The sequence below is a fragment of the Phyllostomus discolor genome, chromosome 2, assembly GCF_004126475.2.
Source record: "Phyllostomus discolor isolate MPI-MPIP mPhyDis1 chromosome 2, mPhyDis1.pri.v3, whole genome shotgun sequence".
Taxonomy (NCBI): Eukaryota; Metazoa; Chordata; class Mammalia; order Chiroptera; family Phyllostomidae; genus Phyllostomus; species Phyllostomus discolor.
The window spans coordinates 9319481-9334649 of NC_040904.2; the positions used below are offsets into that span (position 1 = coordinate 9319481).

At 60.4% G+C, this 15169-nt stretch overlaps 1 protein-coding gene across 2 annotated transcripts; it reads right to left on the reverse strand.

Annotated features, from left to right (window-relative positions):
• Positions 1-6624: 6624 nt before the first annotated feature.
• On the reverse strand, positions 6625-14942 carry ICOSLG (inducible T cell costimulator ligand). Of its 2 annotated transcripts, none has more exons than XM_036017490.1 (6): positions 14920-14942; positions 13704-14048; positions 12714-13007; positions 11186-11377; positions 10644-10679; positions 6625-9515 (listed from the first exon to the last, which is right to left on the reverse strand). In XM_036017490.1, exons 2-6 carry the CDS (start codon positions 14020-14022, stop codon positions 9505-9507), a joined length of 852 nt encoding a protein of 283 aa, XP_035873383.1. In that variant the 5' UTR covers positions 14023-14048; positions 14920-14942; the 3' UTR covers positions 6625-9504. The 2 variants fall into 2 exon arrangements, with proteins under 2 accessions (XP_035873383.1, XP_035873382.1); XM_036017489.1 differs by having other exon boundaries at positions 10644-10682.
• Between the last annotated feature and the right edge of the window lie 227 nt (positions 14943-15169).

Sequence of the window (15169 nt, forward strand, 5' to 3'; positions counted from 1 at the left end):
TCCTCACCTGCTGTAAACCTCTCCTGCTGACTTGTAGGGGGCTTCGGGCACCCCTGTGGCCTGACGGGTGGACCCTGGAGCGTGGCCGCACATTCTGACCTGCTGGAGGCCTGGATGGGCCACCCCTCGGGCCACGCACAGTGGGCAGTCTAGACACAGTTCCCCCAGGACCGCTGCAGTGGCCCGGGAGGGACCTGGCACTGCTTCCCGGACCTCAGTGGCTCCACCTTCACATTGGACACCTCGCAGCCCCTCTGGAAGCCCCAGGAGCTCGGCGGGGAGGAGCCTGATGCCTCAGGGCAGCACCGTTGCTTATCTCTGGGCACGCGAATTCCAGGTTTCACCCGAGCCACCGGTGTGGAGTTGATTCAAGCGGCACGAGCCCCAGTTCCCCAACTCCAATGAGTGACTTCTGCCTCCCAGGTCCTTCCCTCACCGGCCCCCTGCCCCAGCTGGGGGTTGTCTCAGCCCAGCCCAAGGACGGCCAGAGACTTGGGCTGGACAAGCACATTCCAGTATCTGACAATTCTTCCCCCCCCCCCCCCGCCCCCAGGTGGCAGGCCCGCACACCCTGCAGAGGAAGTCCTTGGTCGGAGAGGAGGAGGATGGTGGTGATGACGCACACCTAACGTCCTACATCACCTACCATTTTCAAACACCCTGCATGCCCTTTCTCATTTGGTCCTCACAGAGACCCCCTCCCCGCTCTTCCCCCCAACCCCAGCTGGCTGGAACTCGGGCGCTGCTTGCATTTTGCACAGAGGGTCTGAGTCACCTGGCGGAGTGCACAGCAAGGCGGAGGGACCCGGCTGGCACCCCTGTCTCAGGCCCTGGCCCCGAGCTGTGGCTGCCGAGATGCCCTCCCACCTTTGTCGTGGGAAGGGTGCCTGGGCCAGCTCTGGGACACCTATGTGCCCAAGAGGGTCCTTTCTGACTTGGCTTCTGGGGCTATGAAAGTGTCACTTCCTCTCTGAGGCCCTAAAGGCAGACAGGAAATTTGAGGATGTAATTTTAACTAAAGGTCTGTTGCTTTCTGCTCCAACCAGTTGGGCTTTATTGCTACTCTCCCAATGGCTAATAGCCCATACTCTCGTCAAACTTGGCCGCACAGAATGTGTGTGCTGGTTAGAGCCTGCCGTGAAGCAGCCCCTACAGCCCTCTCCTCTGTTCTGGGGCTCGGACAGTGGTCCCCAAAGCCCAGAATCCTCCAGGAAAGCCCAGTGCTCTCCGAGGCCAAGGGAAGCCGCTTCTAGGCCAGGACACCAGCTAGCAGTGACCTCAAGAAATCCTGAACCGGAGCACGTAGGTGTCCAGTTTACTCATTCCCACTGGGGTCGTGATTCTTCCAGGCGGAAAAAAAATCCAGGACCATCCCTTCCTTGGTGCATGGCTGGAGGCTCTCTGACCGTGGGCCTCCCGCTGTGGGGCCCATCTGATTGCGGGGTGTCTGTTCTTACTTTGGGGTCTCCCTCTGACTGCGCCCCCCCCCCCCGTTTGTGGGTCTCTTGTCTACAGCCCAGACCTGCCCCAGACCTGGGCATTCACAGTTCTTTCACCGTGTCCCAGATTGCTGCCCATTGTGACTGGTTTTCACCTGGTGTTTATTTACTGTGGAGGACAAGCGATTCCCGGGGTGTCCCACCCATGTTTATAAACAACCTCTCCCCCGTGGTGAGAGTTCACTGTCCTTCGAAGCACGAAGGGCGGGTTTTCCTGCGGGGCCTGAGCCCGGCCCCGACCCCGCCGGCCTGGACGCGTCTCCTCCTGGACTCCCCCACTGCTGCCTGGCCCCACGGAGGACACACTGAACTTAGATCAGGCGTGAACTCCCTTCCTTCCCGAAAGGGTCTGCTTGGCCTCACAGGAAGTATTTTTCTTTTTCAAACTTGGAGGTGTAATTGGAAGGTAAGCAGAGGACCCAGTCAACCATGAAAACAAAAGTCAAGCGTTCCAGGGTTCTGATAAATGGAGCATTTCTCGAAGTTCGAGACGCTGGACAACTTTGCAGAGGAGGCCCCGCCTGTTCTGCCTGGAGGGCAGCGTGGAAAGCCCCTGACGGGCTCAGGTGCCAGGTTCCTGGGCAGCAGCGAGCAGAGCCGGAGAACCCACAAGCCCCTGCGCGATGGCAGTGTGCCCTCTGGCTTGTGCTTTGCCTGCAAGGGGGATGCCTCAAGCCTTTTATTGTGGTTGTCCCATCCTGAAGTCCCCCACACGGGTCACGCCACCTTTAGGGCAGCAATTGCTGTATCTTCAAAGTCTGGACATGCCAGACCTCAAATGCGCTCTTCATGGCCAGGCCTGTCCCCTGAGACACGGGACACAGCTGCCCAAGCTGCACCCCCCCACCCCCCGCCCAGATTGCTGCGCATCACTCACAGTTCAGTGAAAGGGACTGGTCCAATTCAAGGCTCTACAATTTATCCACATGCCTTCCCACTTCTTTCTGGGGATTTTTCAAAATCTTAATGATTTTTTTACTTTTCCATTGTAGCTGATGTACAATATCACATTAGTTTCAGGTGGGCAGCCTCGTGAGTGGACATTGGCACACCTTACAAAGCGGTCACACAGTAACTTGAGCACCGGCCTGACACCACGCACAGTTCTGACAGTGCCACCGACCACATCATTCCCTACGCTTCATCTGCCATCCCCGTGACGGTTCCGTAACCACCGATCTGTCCTGCTCAACCCCTTCACCTTTTCCACCCTCCCTCTAGCCTCCCTCCCATCTGGCAAACATTCGCCCAAACATTCTCTGTGTCTCTGAGCCTGTTTCTGGTCTGCTTGTTGATGTTGTTCTTTAGATTCCACACAGAAGCGAGATCACTTGGCATCTGTCTCTCTCTGACCCTCACACTCAGCGCAGTACCCACGGGCCCACCCTCGTGGGCGCAGGGGCCAGATCTCACTCTTTCTCGCGGCTGAGTCACATCCTGCTGTGTGCATGCACTGCCGCTCCTTCCTGCGTTCCTCTGCGGGTGGCACGCGGCTCGCTTCCAGGTCTTGGCTGTCGTGAACAACGCCGCAGTGACCATACGGGCGCATCTGTCTTTTCCGCTCAGTGTTTTGGGTTTCTCTGGATAAATACCCAGAAAGGGATCACTGGATCCTTCCTTGTCTCTTGTTACATCCCTTTGTTTGAAAGTCTCTTCTGTCTGGTATAAACACTGTTCCTCCAGCTTTGTTTGTTTTCATGTTCATGAAACGTCTCTCGCCACCCTTTACTTCCAGTGTGTGTGTGGCTTTCGGTCTGCAGTGAGCCTCTTGTACGTAGACAGAGTACGGAAGGGTCTTGTTTGTTATCCACTCGGCCACAGCATGTCTTCCGATCGGGGCATTTCATCCATTTGCACTTAAAGCAATTGTTCAAGCCCTGGCTGGCATAGCTCAGTGGATTGAGCTCAGGCTGCGAACCAAAGCATCGCAGGTTCGATTCCCAGTCAGGGCACATGCCTGGGTTGCAGGCCACGGCCCCCAGCAACCACACATTGATGTTTCTCTCTCTCTCTTTCTCTCTCCCTTCCCTCTGTTAAAATAAATAAATAAAATCTTTAAAAAAATAAAAAAATAAAGCAATTGTTTATAGCTATGTACTTATTGCCTTTTATTATGCATAGTTTTGATCTCTCTCTTTTTTTTACTTCTTATGCTTAAAGAAGACCCTTTACCATCTCTTGTAACCCTGGTTTGGCAATGATGAACTCCTTTAGCTTTTCCTCTGGGAAGCGCTTTACCTGCCCTTACATTCTAAATGATAGCTTTGCTGAGGAAAGTAATCTTGGCGTTAGGTCCTTGCTTTTCTTGACTTTGAATACTCCTTGCCAGTCCCTTCTAGTCTGCGGAGTTTCTGTTGAGAACTCAGCTGACAGTCTTAATGGTAACTAACTGCTTTGCTTTTGTTGCACTTAAGAGTCTCTCTTTATCTTTAACCTTTGGCATTTTAATTATGATGTGTCTTGGTGTGGCCTCTTTGGGTTCACCTTGCATGGTTGGTACTCTCTGTGAGGTAGTAATTTTTTTAAGTGACCTTTCCCCCCGCTCTAGACACTGAAGTGTGGCTCTTAAAGCCTCTTGACTCGGGGTCTGGAGGAAATCCTAGGCAGATTTTTCTGTCCGAGCCAAGGTCGCCGGGCCTGGCTGCCAGGAGAGGCAGGGGGCCCCCAAGGACATGGTGGCCGGTGTTGGGAGTAAACCGTGCTTTCTGGATCTCTGTCCTGGCAAGTCCTGGGCCCGAAGCCGTGGCTCTCACGGCCCCTCCCTGGCGGCCTCGGGCACGTGCTGTGTAGCCCCCTTCCCACCTCCGGGGTCGGCCGCAGCCCCCCTGAAGGCTTCCCCTCGCCTGGTCTTATCCTCTGCTCACGGCTCCCTGCAGCCTCAGCCCCCCTGTGCCCGGCCTTCCCGAGACGGGCCTCCCGCGTGCCCGTCCTTGGTGGGGCTGCCCACGTGTCTGCGGGGATCTGACCCGGTGGGGAGGGGCGTGGGCCCCAAGAAGGCCCTGTAAGTGGGGAGGGGGTATGGAGCGGCCCGGGGCTGCCCCGTCCCGGGCTGCTGCGCCGACTCGCGGGAAGAAAGCCAGCCTCCTCCCGGGCCCCCTTGGGTTCGGATGCTGCCTGCAGCACAACCCAAGCCCCAGCTGCTAAGAGACCGGCTCAGAGCGGGTCGCACTGACGCGGTGCGGGGCGCCAGGGCCCTGTGCAGTGAGAACTGTGGCCTCCTGTCGCTGGGGCAAGGTGGGGCGGGGCGGGGCCCCCTGCTGTGTGGTGTAAGGAGCATGGTCCCTGTGTGTGGCCATCGCATGAGGCAGAGAACCCGAAGGTGGGCACGACACCCGGCAGTGTGTCCCGAGTGCGGGCCTGAGCCTCGGCTGGGCTGCAGGCCTGCATCCCGGCTCCTACCCCGGCTCCCGCCCGTGTCTCCCCTCCCTCCTGACCCCCTCCCAAGTCTCCCCATTTCTCCGTCTTCCTCTCTTCCTCCTGAGAGCTGCGGTGGGTGGGGCAGTCTCTCCCGGGACTCACGTCTGGGAGACTCCCAGGGTGGCCTTACTCCAACACAGGGTCTCTGCAGGCGTGACTAGTTAGGACGAGGTAGCCCGGGGTCAGGGTGAGCCCTAAATACAAGGACCGGGTCCTTACGAGAGGAGAGGAGAGCACCAGAGGCGTCACCTGCAGCCTGGGGCGTTGGAGGAGATGCAGAAGGCCCTTCTCCTCAGAGCCCAGGGGGCCAGCCCCGCTCACACCCCGAGCTGGTCCAGATTGGGAGAGCAGGGGGCCCTCCGGGTGCTCAGGCCTCAGCAGCACTGATGCGGCCCCAGCCCCTCTGCCCGGCCCGTACCCCGCCGTCCTGGGCCCGGCAGCCCTCTCGGGTGGCACTTTTCCGGATCATGGTGTTTGCTCCTGTCGCCTCCCGGTTGTGTCCTGGGGTCAGGGAAACAGTGATGGAGGGGGACGTGCTCTGGACCTCCGGAGAGCAGGCGTCCTCACTGTCCCCCGGCCGAGGGGGCAGCTCGTGTGGGACATTTGAAGCGCAGGCACGGCAGCTGTGCTCCGAGGACGGCTCATTCACTCCGATCAGCTGCCTCCCGGCCCGCAGAACCGCCCCGCTCCCCCACCCGCCCGTGCCTTTTGCGGGGGCCCTCCCCCCGACAGCCAGGCCCAGCCCTGGGACCCTCGCCAATCCCGGTTCCCTGCTCCCAGCAGCTCTAGCACTTGCCCCAGAGAGGGTCAAGGCCAAGCAGCAGGGACTTGTGAGGGTGAGTCACAGCCTCATAGGGGAGGCAGAGCCCTGTGCTCCCACCACGGGGCGGGGGGTGGGGGGTCGTGGTGGTAAGGGGGTGAAACAGGGAGGAGGAAGGACAGTGGGAAGTGAGGTCAGTGGGGAAGGGGGGCGAGAGGGGGGACAGAAGGGAGGACCTTGGCCAGGTCTTGGCTGGGACACTTGTGTTTTCCGAGGCCCAGACCGGGGTCCTCAGGAGCCTTTGGTGGTGCCCAGGCCCTGGCTCAAGTTCGCCGGCCAGGGGTCCGCACAGCTCCCGGCCTTGGTACTTTCCAGGGTGAGGGGCTCGGGGGCCCAGCCGCTCTCTCCAGGAAGCTGCGGCAGGAGCCCCCTCCCCAGGGCTCCACAGCGCCTCTGGCTGCTGGGGACAACACACGGACAGGAAGCCCTTGGATTCCTTTTGTTTACATAAATAGTTTATTTTTTATTGTTTTTCCCCCATTACCATTTAATCCCCCTCATGCCTTCTTCCACCCCACTCGCCCTCGATTCTTGATGTTAAAGACCCACTGGGCCCCCGACCCCACGGGGTCGCCCCGAACCTTCGGGAGCTGCCTGACCCCACCCCCCTCACAGGAGTCTCCCAGCTGGTCGCTGCTCCCTGATTGGGCAGGACGAATGTGGATTCCAGTGTTGACCACACAGCGGTCCCCATGGAGCCTCCCCCAGGCGGAGTCGGGGTGCTGGAGACCAAGCGGGAGGCCGTCCTGGCCAGGGCGCAGCAGAGGGCTGGGTGCAGACTGGGGTGGGGACAAGGACGGGGTGGGCGATGACAGCTGTGGGCCTGGAAGACTGCCCCGGGGGCGGGTAAGACGGTCCCTCTTCAGCGCCCCCGTGACCTTTGGGTCAGGGTAGGGGGAAGGGTCCGTCACCAAGGGCGAAACTGTCCCAGGTGGGGTAAGAATGCCGCCTGCCCCACAAAGGGTCCTCTGAAGAGCTGGGCCTTGGGAAAACAGAGCTGTGACACACCGCCACGGGCCCAGAGTGGCCAGCTGCCTCGCCCAGCCGGCATCTCGGCCCTGGGACCACGGCCAGGGCGCAGCTGGGCAGCCTCCTCTTCCCAGGCCAGGGAGATGTTCTAAAGCCACAGCTGCCCGCCCCACGATGGGGCGGACTGGGCTGGCTGTGGCGGCCGAGGTCCTGGGGCGTGTCCGAGCAGCAGGGCCAGCAGACAGAATGCGTTCCAGCCACCGCGCCTTATATGGGGGCACCGGGGGCCCAGGGAGCAGCGACAGGCTCAGGCAGCTGCGGCCTGCCCGTCCCCCCCGCCCCAACCCAGTCACTAGTCTCGGCGCCACCTCGGCGGGGGGGGGGGGGGGGGGGGTGGTTACTGCTCCCCTCCTCTGCGAGGCAGATGGTACAGGGTCCATGGCACCCAGAGACCAGGGTTCCAACTGCTCCAGACCCCCCAGCACTGCCCAGGGCCCTGGGCTCTTGTGCCCACGGGCCGCCTCTCAGTGCAGTGAGAGGGCCGGCTCCAGCCCCCACGGCAGTTGGTCCCAGGGGCCAGGCGGGTGGGGATGAGGCCGAAAGCCCTGACCTAGAGTGCTCCCAGGCCTAACCCTGCTAACCACAGGTCTCCTCCCCTGAGGCCCAGTGTGGGTGGAGGCGAGAAGCAGGGGCCCCTCTTGCCCTGCCAAAGTGGTCTTGGTCTTGAAGGGCAGGGACTCACCCTTGCACCGACCTTTGTGGGGACACTTCTCGGCCATGGGCCGTCTGTGTCTTCAGATTTTGAGCAGTGTCCCCACCTGCTACGCACGGGGGTGGGGGGCAGTAGCAATCCCCCAATGAGACAGCTACAGTGTCTCCAGACCTTGCCCAGCATCCCCTGGGGCACAGAACTCCCCCTGTGGGAGAACCAATGGGCAAGGCAGGGCTGCAGACCCTCAGAAAGGTCGCGCTGAGCTGACCTAAGCCGCCTGACACAGCCTACATCCTGTATCCTCTTAAAGTGGGTTTGCAGGGAGGGGTGTCAAACTCGGGCATTCGACCCGTTTCCAGCACAGGAAGCAGGCAGGGGACCAGGGGAGGGGATGGTATCGGGGAAAGCCTAGAGGGCACAGAAGGGCACTGCGTCCCTGAAACCAGTTCATGCTCCCCGGGCCTGAGGCCAGAGAGTGTGGGGAGCACGGCTGTGACCAAGCCCCAGGCCCAGGCCAGCATGGAACTGGTAGAAGGGCAGGGGGTGGCCTCCTGGGCCCGGAGGTAACGGGGCAGAAGCAGGCGAGCCTGGTCCCCTGCCACCTGCCCCGAGAAGGAAACCAGCTTCAGACAGAAAGAGCTGGAACCTGGCTCAGCTTCCCTGAGTGGCTGCCGCCGTCCCAGCCGGCTGAGATCCCAGCCCCAGCACCTCCGGGGCCCCTGGGGGTCAGGGCGGAGGACAGCACCACACGCCAGTGCTTCTTTGCTCCAAGTGCCGCTGGTGACCCTTCTGCCACTCTTTCGGGGTGACGTGAGTCTTCTAATGCCTTCGTGTTCAAAGTCTGGGTGGCTCCTCATCACACTCATTTAAAAGCCACATGAGGGCTGTTTGCTACAAAGACAAACGAGGGGTTTCTCGTGACCGGTGTTAATAAACCCGGCTTCCGCACGGAGCCAGCTCCTCTCTTCTGCTTCAAGTCCAGGTCTGGGCCCACCAGTGTCAAACAGCCACGGGCAGAACCACAGGCCCCACTTTCCTTGGTGTGAGTGCCTGGGTTACCCGACCGCCTCCTGTGCAGAACCTTCTGGAAACATTAAACTGCAAGGTTCCTTCCAGGCAACAACAATGGAAACTGCATGGAGAGGGTCAGGACCACTGCCCAGGTGGGCTCCGGGGAACCCGGCGTTTTGAGTCAAGGTCTCCACCGGACCGTGCAGGTTCTCAGCAGAGGCCAGGTGAGAGGCCACGGCGACAGCGGCCAGGAGCTGCCCAGCCTGCTCTTTGAGGCTGCCGCTGTGCATTCTGAAGGGCTGCCACACGGCCGGGCGTGCCCTCCGCGTCCACGGGGCCCGGCATGGCGGCCCAAGCAGCAGCCCTCTTCGCATGAAGTTCCACCGTGCTTGCAAAGGAGGGAGGCCTGGCTTCCCACAGCCGTGGCGGGAGAATATTCCCCCCATGAGCATTTCAGACAACAGCGAATCTCGGGTGTCTTTCCACACCAGCCATTTCCTGCGTGTGGGCCTCGCACATGTGCGGTCACAGGAACCCCGGCAACACACCCGTCGGCCTCTGCCCAGCAGGGCCCTCCCGGAACAGAGCGGACACCTTCACCCTTCTCTCCACACGGGCGCCCGGCCTCCTGCCTCGCTCAGGGCCCCCGCCCCACAGCGCGCCTCTGGGGCCTCGAGAAGAGCTCCAGGGACCCTTGGGTGCTGGTGGTGGGAAGAAACCATCCATCCTGAGGTCTCTTTCTGCAGTTTGGCAGCGGCGGTGGGCGACCCACTCACACGTGGCCATGTGCTGTGTTCCAGAGCTGCTGGCCTGTTCGCAAAGGCCTCCCCGCGGGACAGGCGGCCCCGCCCATTCTCCCTGGGGTCCAGTGTGGTCTTTGCAGGGGAAGCCCCTGCGTGTCCCTCCAAGGCCAGCGAGGCTTCGTGTCCATGAAGCCTCGTGTTAATGGTGCAGGTGGGGCCCAGAGTCTCCCTTTGCCACCGGCCCGATGGAGTCAATTCTCAAGCTGCCATCTGCCATCCCTCTTGGTGACACCTCACAGAAGCCTCGTCCATGTCCCGAACGGTGAGTCCTTGTCAAACATGGTCTTGGGAGGAAAGGGAAGGGAGAGGGGTGTGAAATACTGGGCCCGCTCACTTTCATTTTGGAGGCAGAGCTTTTCTAAGGACTCGGGACGGTGGAAGCGAGGGTTCAACACCGCTGCCTGCAAACGGCGTGCTTTACGCGCCTCAGACCAGGCAGGCCCCAAGGTTTTAGTAGCTTGTGTTCTAGAGTTAGCTGAAATCAGCTGGCGGGTGCCACGGGCGTGATCTCCAGCAGCCAGTCGGCCAACCTGACCCAGGCTCACCCGGGCAGCAGGTGGGCCCGCTTGTGGTGGGAGCTCTGGGCACCTGGGCCAACCCTCTCTGTAGGTCAGGGGTTTCAAACTCATTGTCACCAGGGGCCGCATCAGCCTCAAGGTTGCCTTCAAAGGGCTGAATGTAACTTTAGGACTGTATAAATGCAACTACTTCTTAACAGTTAAGTGAGAGCTCGGCACTGCCATCAGGTAGAGATAAGGTGCCGGCCAATAAAACAAGGTGGGCCTTGCGTGTGCCACCTGTGCTATAGGTGGAGAGACGGGGCTTGTCTGACAGGTGCAGCCACTTGCCAAAGGTGTCTGACTGGCTGCAAAGCGGCTCACAGCCTAAGGCACCTTCCGGTGGGAAACCAGAGACTGTGGGTGAACATTTTTTCCCAAACTGGGATGGGGGTCACAACGACCTTCGCTCCCAGGACTGTGGGTTGCTCGGCTCCCCCAGGAAACACCACGTAACTGATCTGTTAGGAAGGACCCAGTGTCTGGACTCACTCCAGATCCCTGTGGGGCCAGGGGTGGGCGTATGCACAGAGGCAATGAGGATGGAGAACGGAGGCTTGGTGGAGGCGCCAGGGGTCCTCGTCCTATTTCTCCCTGCCTTGGATACGTCTGCAGAATTCTGCAGCCCGTCAGCAAGTGGCCACGTGGCTGGGACTATGTGCCGAACGAAGGGGGCCGGTGGGAAATGCCTTCCCTGGGGGCTTCAGTGCCTCTGAAACCGGAAGCACCTATGTCCCAGTCACCAAGTATCGCTCATGCCAAATGGCAAACACTGAAAAAGTGGCTGCCGAGCCACCGAGCCCTCGAAACCTGCACACTTTTCCCCCGAGCCTCCCTGCCTCTTGGCACACTCACCAGTCTGCTCCAGCTCTGGCCTCGAGGCCTGGGCACCTGTTGGAACAAACGAGAAATGCTCAGGGCGGGCTGCAAAGAGTGGGAAGGGGCCGATCTGAAGACGCCAGTGGCCGGAGTGCCTGGGCTGGGAACAGACTCCCTGGGGAGGCATCTTCAGGCCATGCTGCTTTTGGGGCAGGTGCTTCGTAAGGGCTTTAAGTGTGGGAGAAGCATAGTAAGGTGCTTCGTGCCCTGGACTTTCTGCAGCCTGGCCGATGGGCAGCTCTGCCTCCACACAAATGAACTCCCTGCTGGCCTCTGGATTTGGGGCCCATCCTCCCCACCCCACACCCGGGAGACGGTGTGAGGAACGGGGAGCCTCAGCCCTGGGGCTTCCATCCCATGTGGGGAGCTGTGCGTGCTCAGGGTGTGAACGCCATTAAAACCGACTCCAATGAAACCAACTCCTTGCAGAGTTTTGAAACAGCTTGAAAAAGGCAAAAATGCTGCCCCCAAGCCAAATAAAAGCCAAACATCTCTCTGTGCACGCCCCCACCGGGTACCTGCATAGTTCCAGCGGGGACACCGGCCCTTGAGCCACAAGAACATGACCGCCACCGCCACCGCTGCCACACCCAAAATGATCAGCACCGTGAGGCCGGTCCTGGAGTTCTCCGGCGGGGTGTGCGCTGCGTTCTTGAGGGTGTCATTGGTGTTGTGCTCTGTGACGCTGGCATTGGCCTCACTGGCTAGTGCTACGAGAAAGAGGAGAATAAACCAAGACTTACAGGGCGAGGAGGAAGGGGTCTTCTTTCACCTTGAAGAAGACAATGTTCATTCCGGAGAACTTCCCTGACACCATGTCGTGACTTTTAAAATGTGAAGCTGATGGCGAGAAGGGCTTTCTCCCCCCCAAGGGGCGACTCCACCCCACCTGCCTAGAGGTCCACGCTGGAGTGGGGGAGGGGCGTGGCAGGAGGCACAGGTTCTTCCTGGCTTTTTACATTCTACTGCTTTCACCTTTTTCTAGCTCTACTGCTGACTTTAAATCGCGGTGAAATTCTTACATAACATGAAAGTCATGGCTTTAAGGCAAACAATTCGGTGGCACTTGCGCATTCACAACGCTGCGCTCTCACAGCCGCTGCCCGAGGCCAGGGCTTTCTCATCGCCCAGAAGGACGCCCATGGCCACCACTGGTCACTCCTCACCCCTCCCCGAGCCCCTGACACCCTCGGACCTCCTTCCTGTCTCTAAGGGGTTGCCCACGCTGGGTATTTCCTGTCAAAGGAATCATACGGCGTGTGACCTTTTCGGACTGGCTTATCTCACCTAGCATGTTTGCGTGCTCCGCCCACCCTGGAGGTCAGGGCAGGCCTCCTGTCTGGGCAGTCCTCCTGCCTGGGCAGGCCTGTGGGGCCCCCACTCAGAAGGGCCTGTGTTCCTCGTGGTGCTCTGCGGTCACCGTCTCGGATTCTTGTCGAGTTCGAACAAGGGGCCCTGCACTCCCCCCACTGTGCGCTGAGCCCCGCAGGTCCTGTGACGGGCACCCCTTTCCTGCAGCGAGCGTGGCCCTCAGACGCACTCCACCTTCTCCCTCTCGTCTCAACACTCCGGGAGAGCCTTCGGTCTCTACGGAGGAGGCACCTGTCTGCACCCCTTCCACGCGGCGGCCCTGGGCCAGCAGCCAGGCCCAGCTGGACCCCACAGCGGGGCGGGACACACGCCCAAAAGCAAAGAGCTCAGGGTGGCGCTGTGCAGGTGTGGGCTTCAGCCCCGACTCTGCCACTGCCTAGCTCTGGGGCTTCTGAAAATGTTACATAGCCTTTCAGAGCCTCAGTCCCTCATCTGGGAAATGGGCCTCCAAAGTGACCCCGTGGGTGAAGATTAAGTCAAGTAAGTGTGTGTGGAGACAGGGTGATTCCGTCCGTCAGGGTGCACCTGACTCTTCCCTCCTCCCCTTCTTTCTAACTACCGCCGCCGCCACAGGGTTCTCTCACAGGGGCTTTGTCTTCCGCCTGAGAGGGTCTCCCGCCACCCCAGGCCCACAACCTCGGGCTGGGGTCGGCCTGCAGAGCCCGGGGCCCTTACCTGTCTGGCTGCTGACAGTCAGGTTCTGGTGCAGAAGCACGTTCTCGATGCAGCAGCCCACGTTCATGTTGGGGACCCGCCGGATCCTCAGGACGCTGACCACGTCGTACAGGCCCCGCGGGTTCAGGGAGACCGTGCTGTTCTGCAGGGCCTCGTCCAGCAGGCTGTTGTCCGTCTTGTTGATCCAGTACACCTTTGGCTCGGGATAGCCGTCCTTGGACGTGCACGTGAAGGTGAGCTCCTCGTCCTGGGGGGTGCTCGGGGGGACGCTGACCACGGGCATGCTGTAGTTCGCTGTGGGGGAGGGAGACAAGCGGTGAGGCAGGCCAGGCTCTGAAGGCCAGGGGTGGAGGGGTGCCCAGGGCCAGGTCAGAGGGGAGGCGTGCCCTGGATCCTGGTGGAGAGGCAGCCCGGGGCTGCAGTCTGGGCGGGGAGCACAGACCCCCTGTTCTGCCCAAGGGTCGCCCCCTCCACTCCCAACAGAGGAGTAATTGAGCCTGTGGGCAGTGGCTGGCACCGCTCCCCGCTCCAGCGGGGCCCGGCACATTTGCATCAGGGACACGGAGGGCTTTGCGTTCCCCTGAAACGAGCACAGCGCATCTCTGAGCTGAGCGGTGCCCGGAGCGTCTCGGTGGGCTTGAGTTTTCCTCCTCAATGCTGATCTCAAAACTACCTTGTAGCACTCCCTCCCAATTTTCCTTTAAGAATCTAGTCTGGGTTGAGTTGAGGAGTTCAAGGCAAAGGTGGCCAGGTGAGAGGGGTTTCTGTGAAACCAGGGGGCCCCAGGTCGTGAAAAACTTTCTTAGGGGTTGAATGAGGTTTCGACCAGTTCAGCTTCGCGAGCAGCTGAGCAGAAGGCTGCTAACTGGGACCGGGCTTTTCTTAGGGGGAGAAGCGGGCGGAGGAGCCAGGAGAGGGGCCTCGCCCGGGCTCTCTCCAGGCCGTACGTAAGGCTGGGACGGCGTCAGTGGGCGGTGTCGGCACTCTTACCCGCCACGTGCAGCGTGACCACGGTATTCACGATCTTCTCGAAGTTCCTAATGACCAGGCAGTTAAAATCCTGTTCGTCTTGGGGGGTGATGTTGTAGAGGAGCAGAGAGAAGTCTCCGAGCTTCATGCGGTCTAGTGACATCTGGGCCCGGTCCTTGTACTGGTTGTTGCCGTGGCCCACGGTGCTGTTCTCAGACAGGTAAGTCACAGTGGTCGGGGTGCCAGAAACACTGATTTGCCAGTACACATAAAGCTGATTTAAATCAAAATCCTCTTCGGTGGTGTGCATGCAGCTGAGCTCCACGTTGCTCCCCACCATGGCTCTGACTTCCTTCTTTTGAGCACCTGCAGTGATTCAAAAAGCACATGGACTCTCCGGGGTGGGCTCCCAGACTGCGACACTACCCGGGTGGGGTGGAGGGGACCCTCACACACACCAGTTCTAACTCACTCCAGTAGGAAAGGAACGCATGCCCGAGATACACCCAGGAAGGCAGTATTTTAAAAGTTTGGAATTTGCGGTAAGCTCCTGCACTGGGTTGGCTCCGGCTGGTCTCCTGTGGGTAGGTGAGAGGCTGCGAGCAGTGGGAATAGCAGGGCGGGGCACCGGGACCCGGCTGGACTCTCTTTGCTACCTCTTGGGAGTTTACAGTTCATTCACATTAAAAAGGTTTGTACAAATTCAGACATTTGAAGGAAAACATCAGTTTCTCAACAGCAGCCTTAAAACACGGCTTGCACTGTGTCGAGAAAGCATGTGGCGTGTCCAGACTGGCTTCACCATCTGTGTCCCCTGCACGGCCACCCTCTGAGCTGGGAGGCTGGGTAAGGTCTCTGTCCCCTGCGTGAATCCCTGTCCTCGCTCTTCTGGAAGCTGAGGTTTCCGCCCCCACCCCCGCCCCCGGGCCAAGGGACCCAGAAGAAAAGGAAGCCCCGCTCATCTGGAAAGCAGAGGGAGGAAGTGCCTGCCACCTACGCCGGACACATGATGAAACAAGAACTGCGGGGGCTGCACGAGCGTCCCCTTTGCAGCCTTCCATCCCATACGTCACCCAGGCCTGGGGCCCAGCTTTCCCACAGGCGCCCCTGAGAAAGCAAGACGGGCTCTGGCAAGGCCCCCTGAGGACAGCTGCAACCCCTGTCCCACACTCCGCACTGGAGGGCGTGGAACTGTTCCCCGGACGGACAGACGGACGGCGAGGGCTGTCGGACTTACCGGCTAGCAGGCCGCTGAGCAGCAGCAGTGGCAGCAGTAGCCGGGCAGCCCTGGAAAGGAACCAGAAAGGCAGGTGAATCCCGCTTCCTCCAGACAGTGAAGGCTGCTTCTCCTGGGCGGGAGCGGGTTACACCCGTCGGAGAAAACCGACAGCCAGCCCACCGGCCAGGACCCTGCGGCAAGGCCCACCCACCTCGCGGCGCAGCACGGCAGGCCCCGAGCCAGCGGCCAGCAGCCCCTGCAGCCAGCC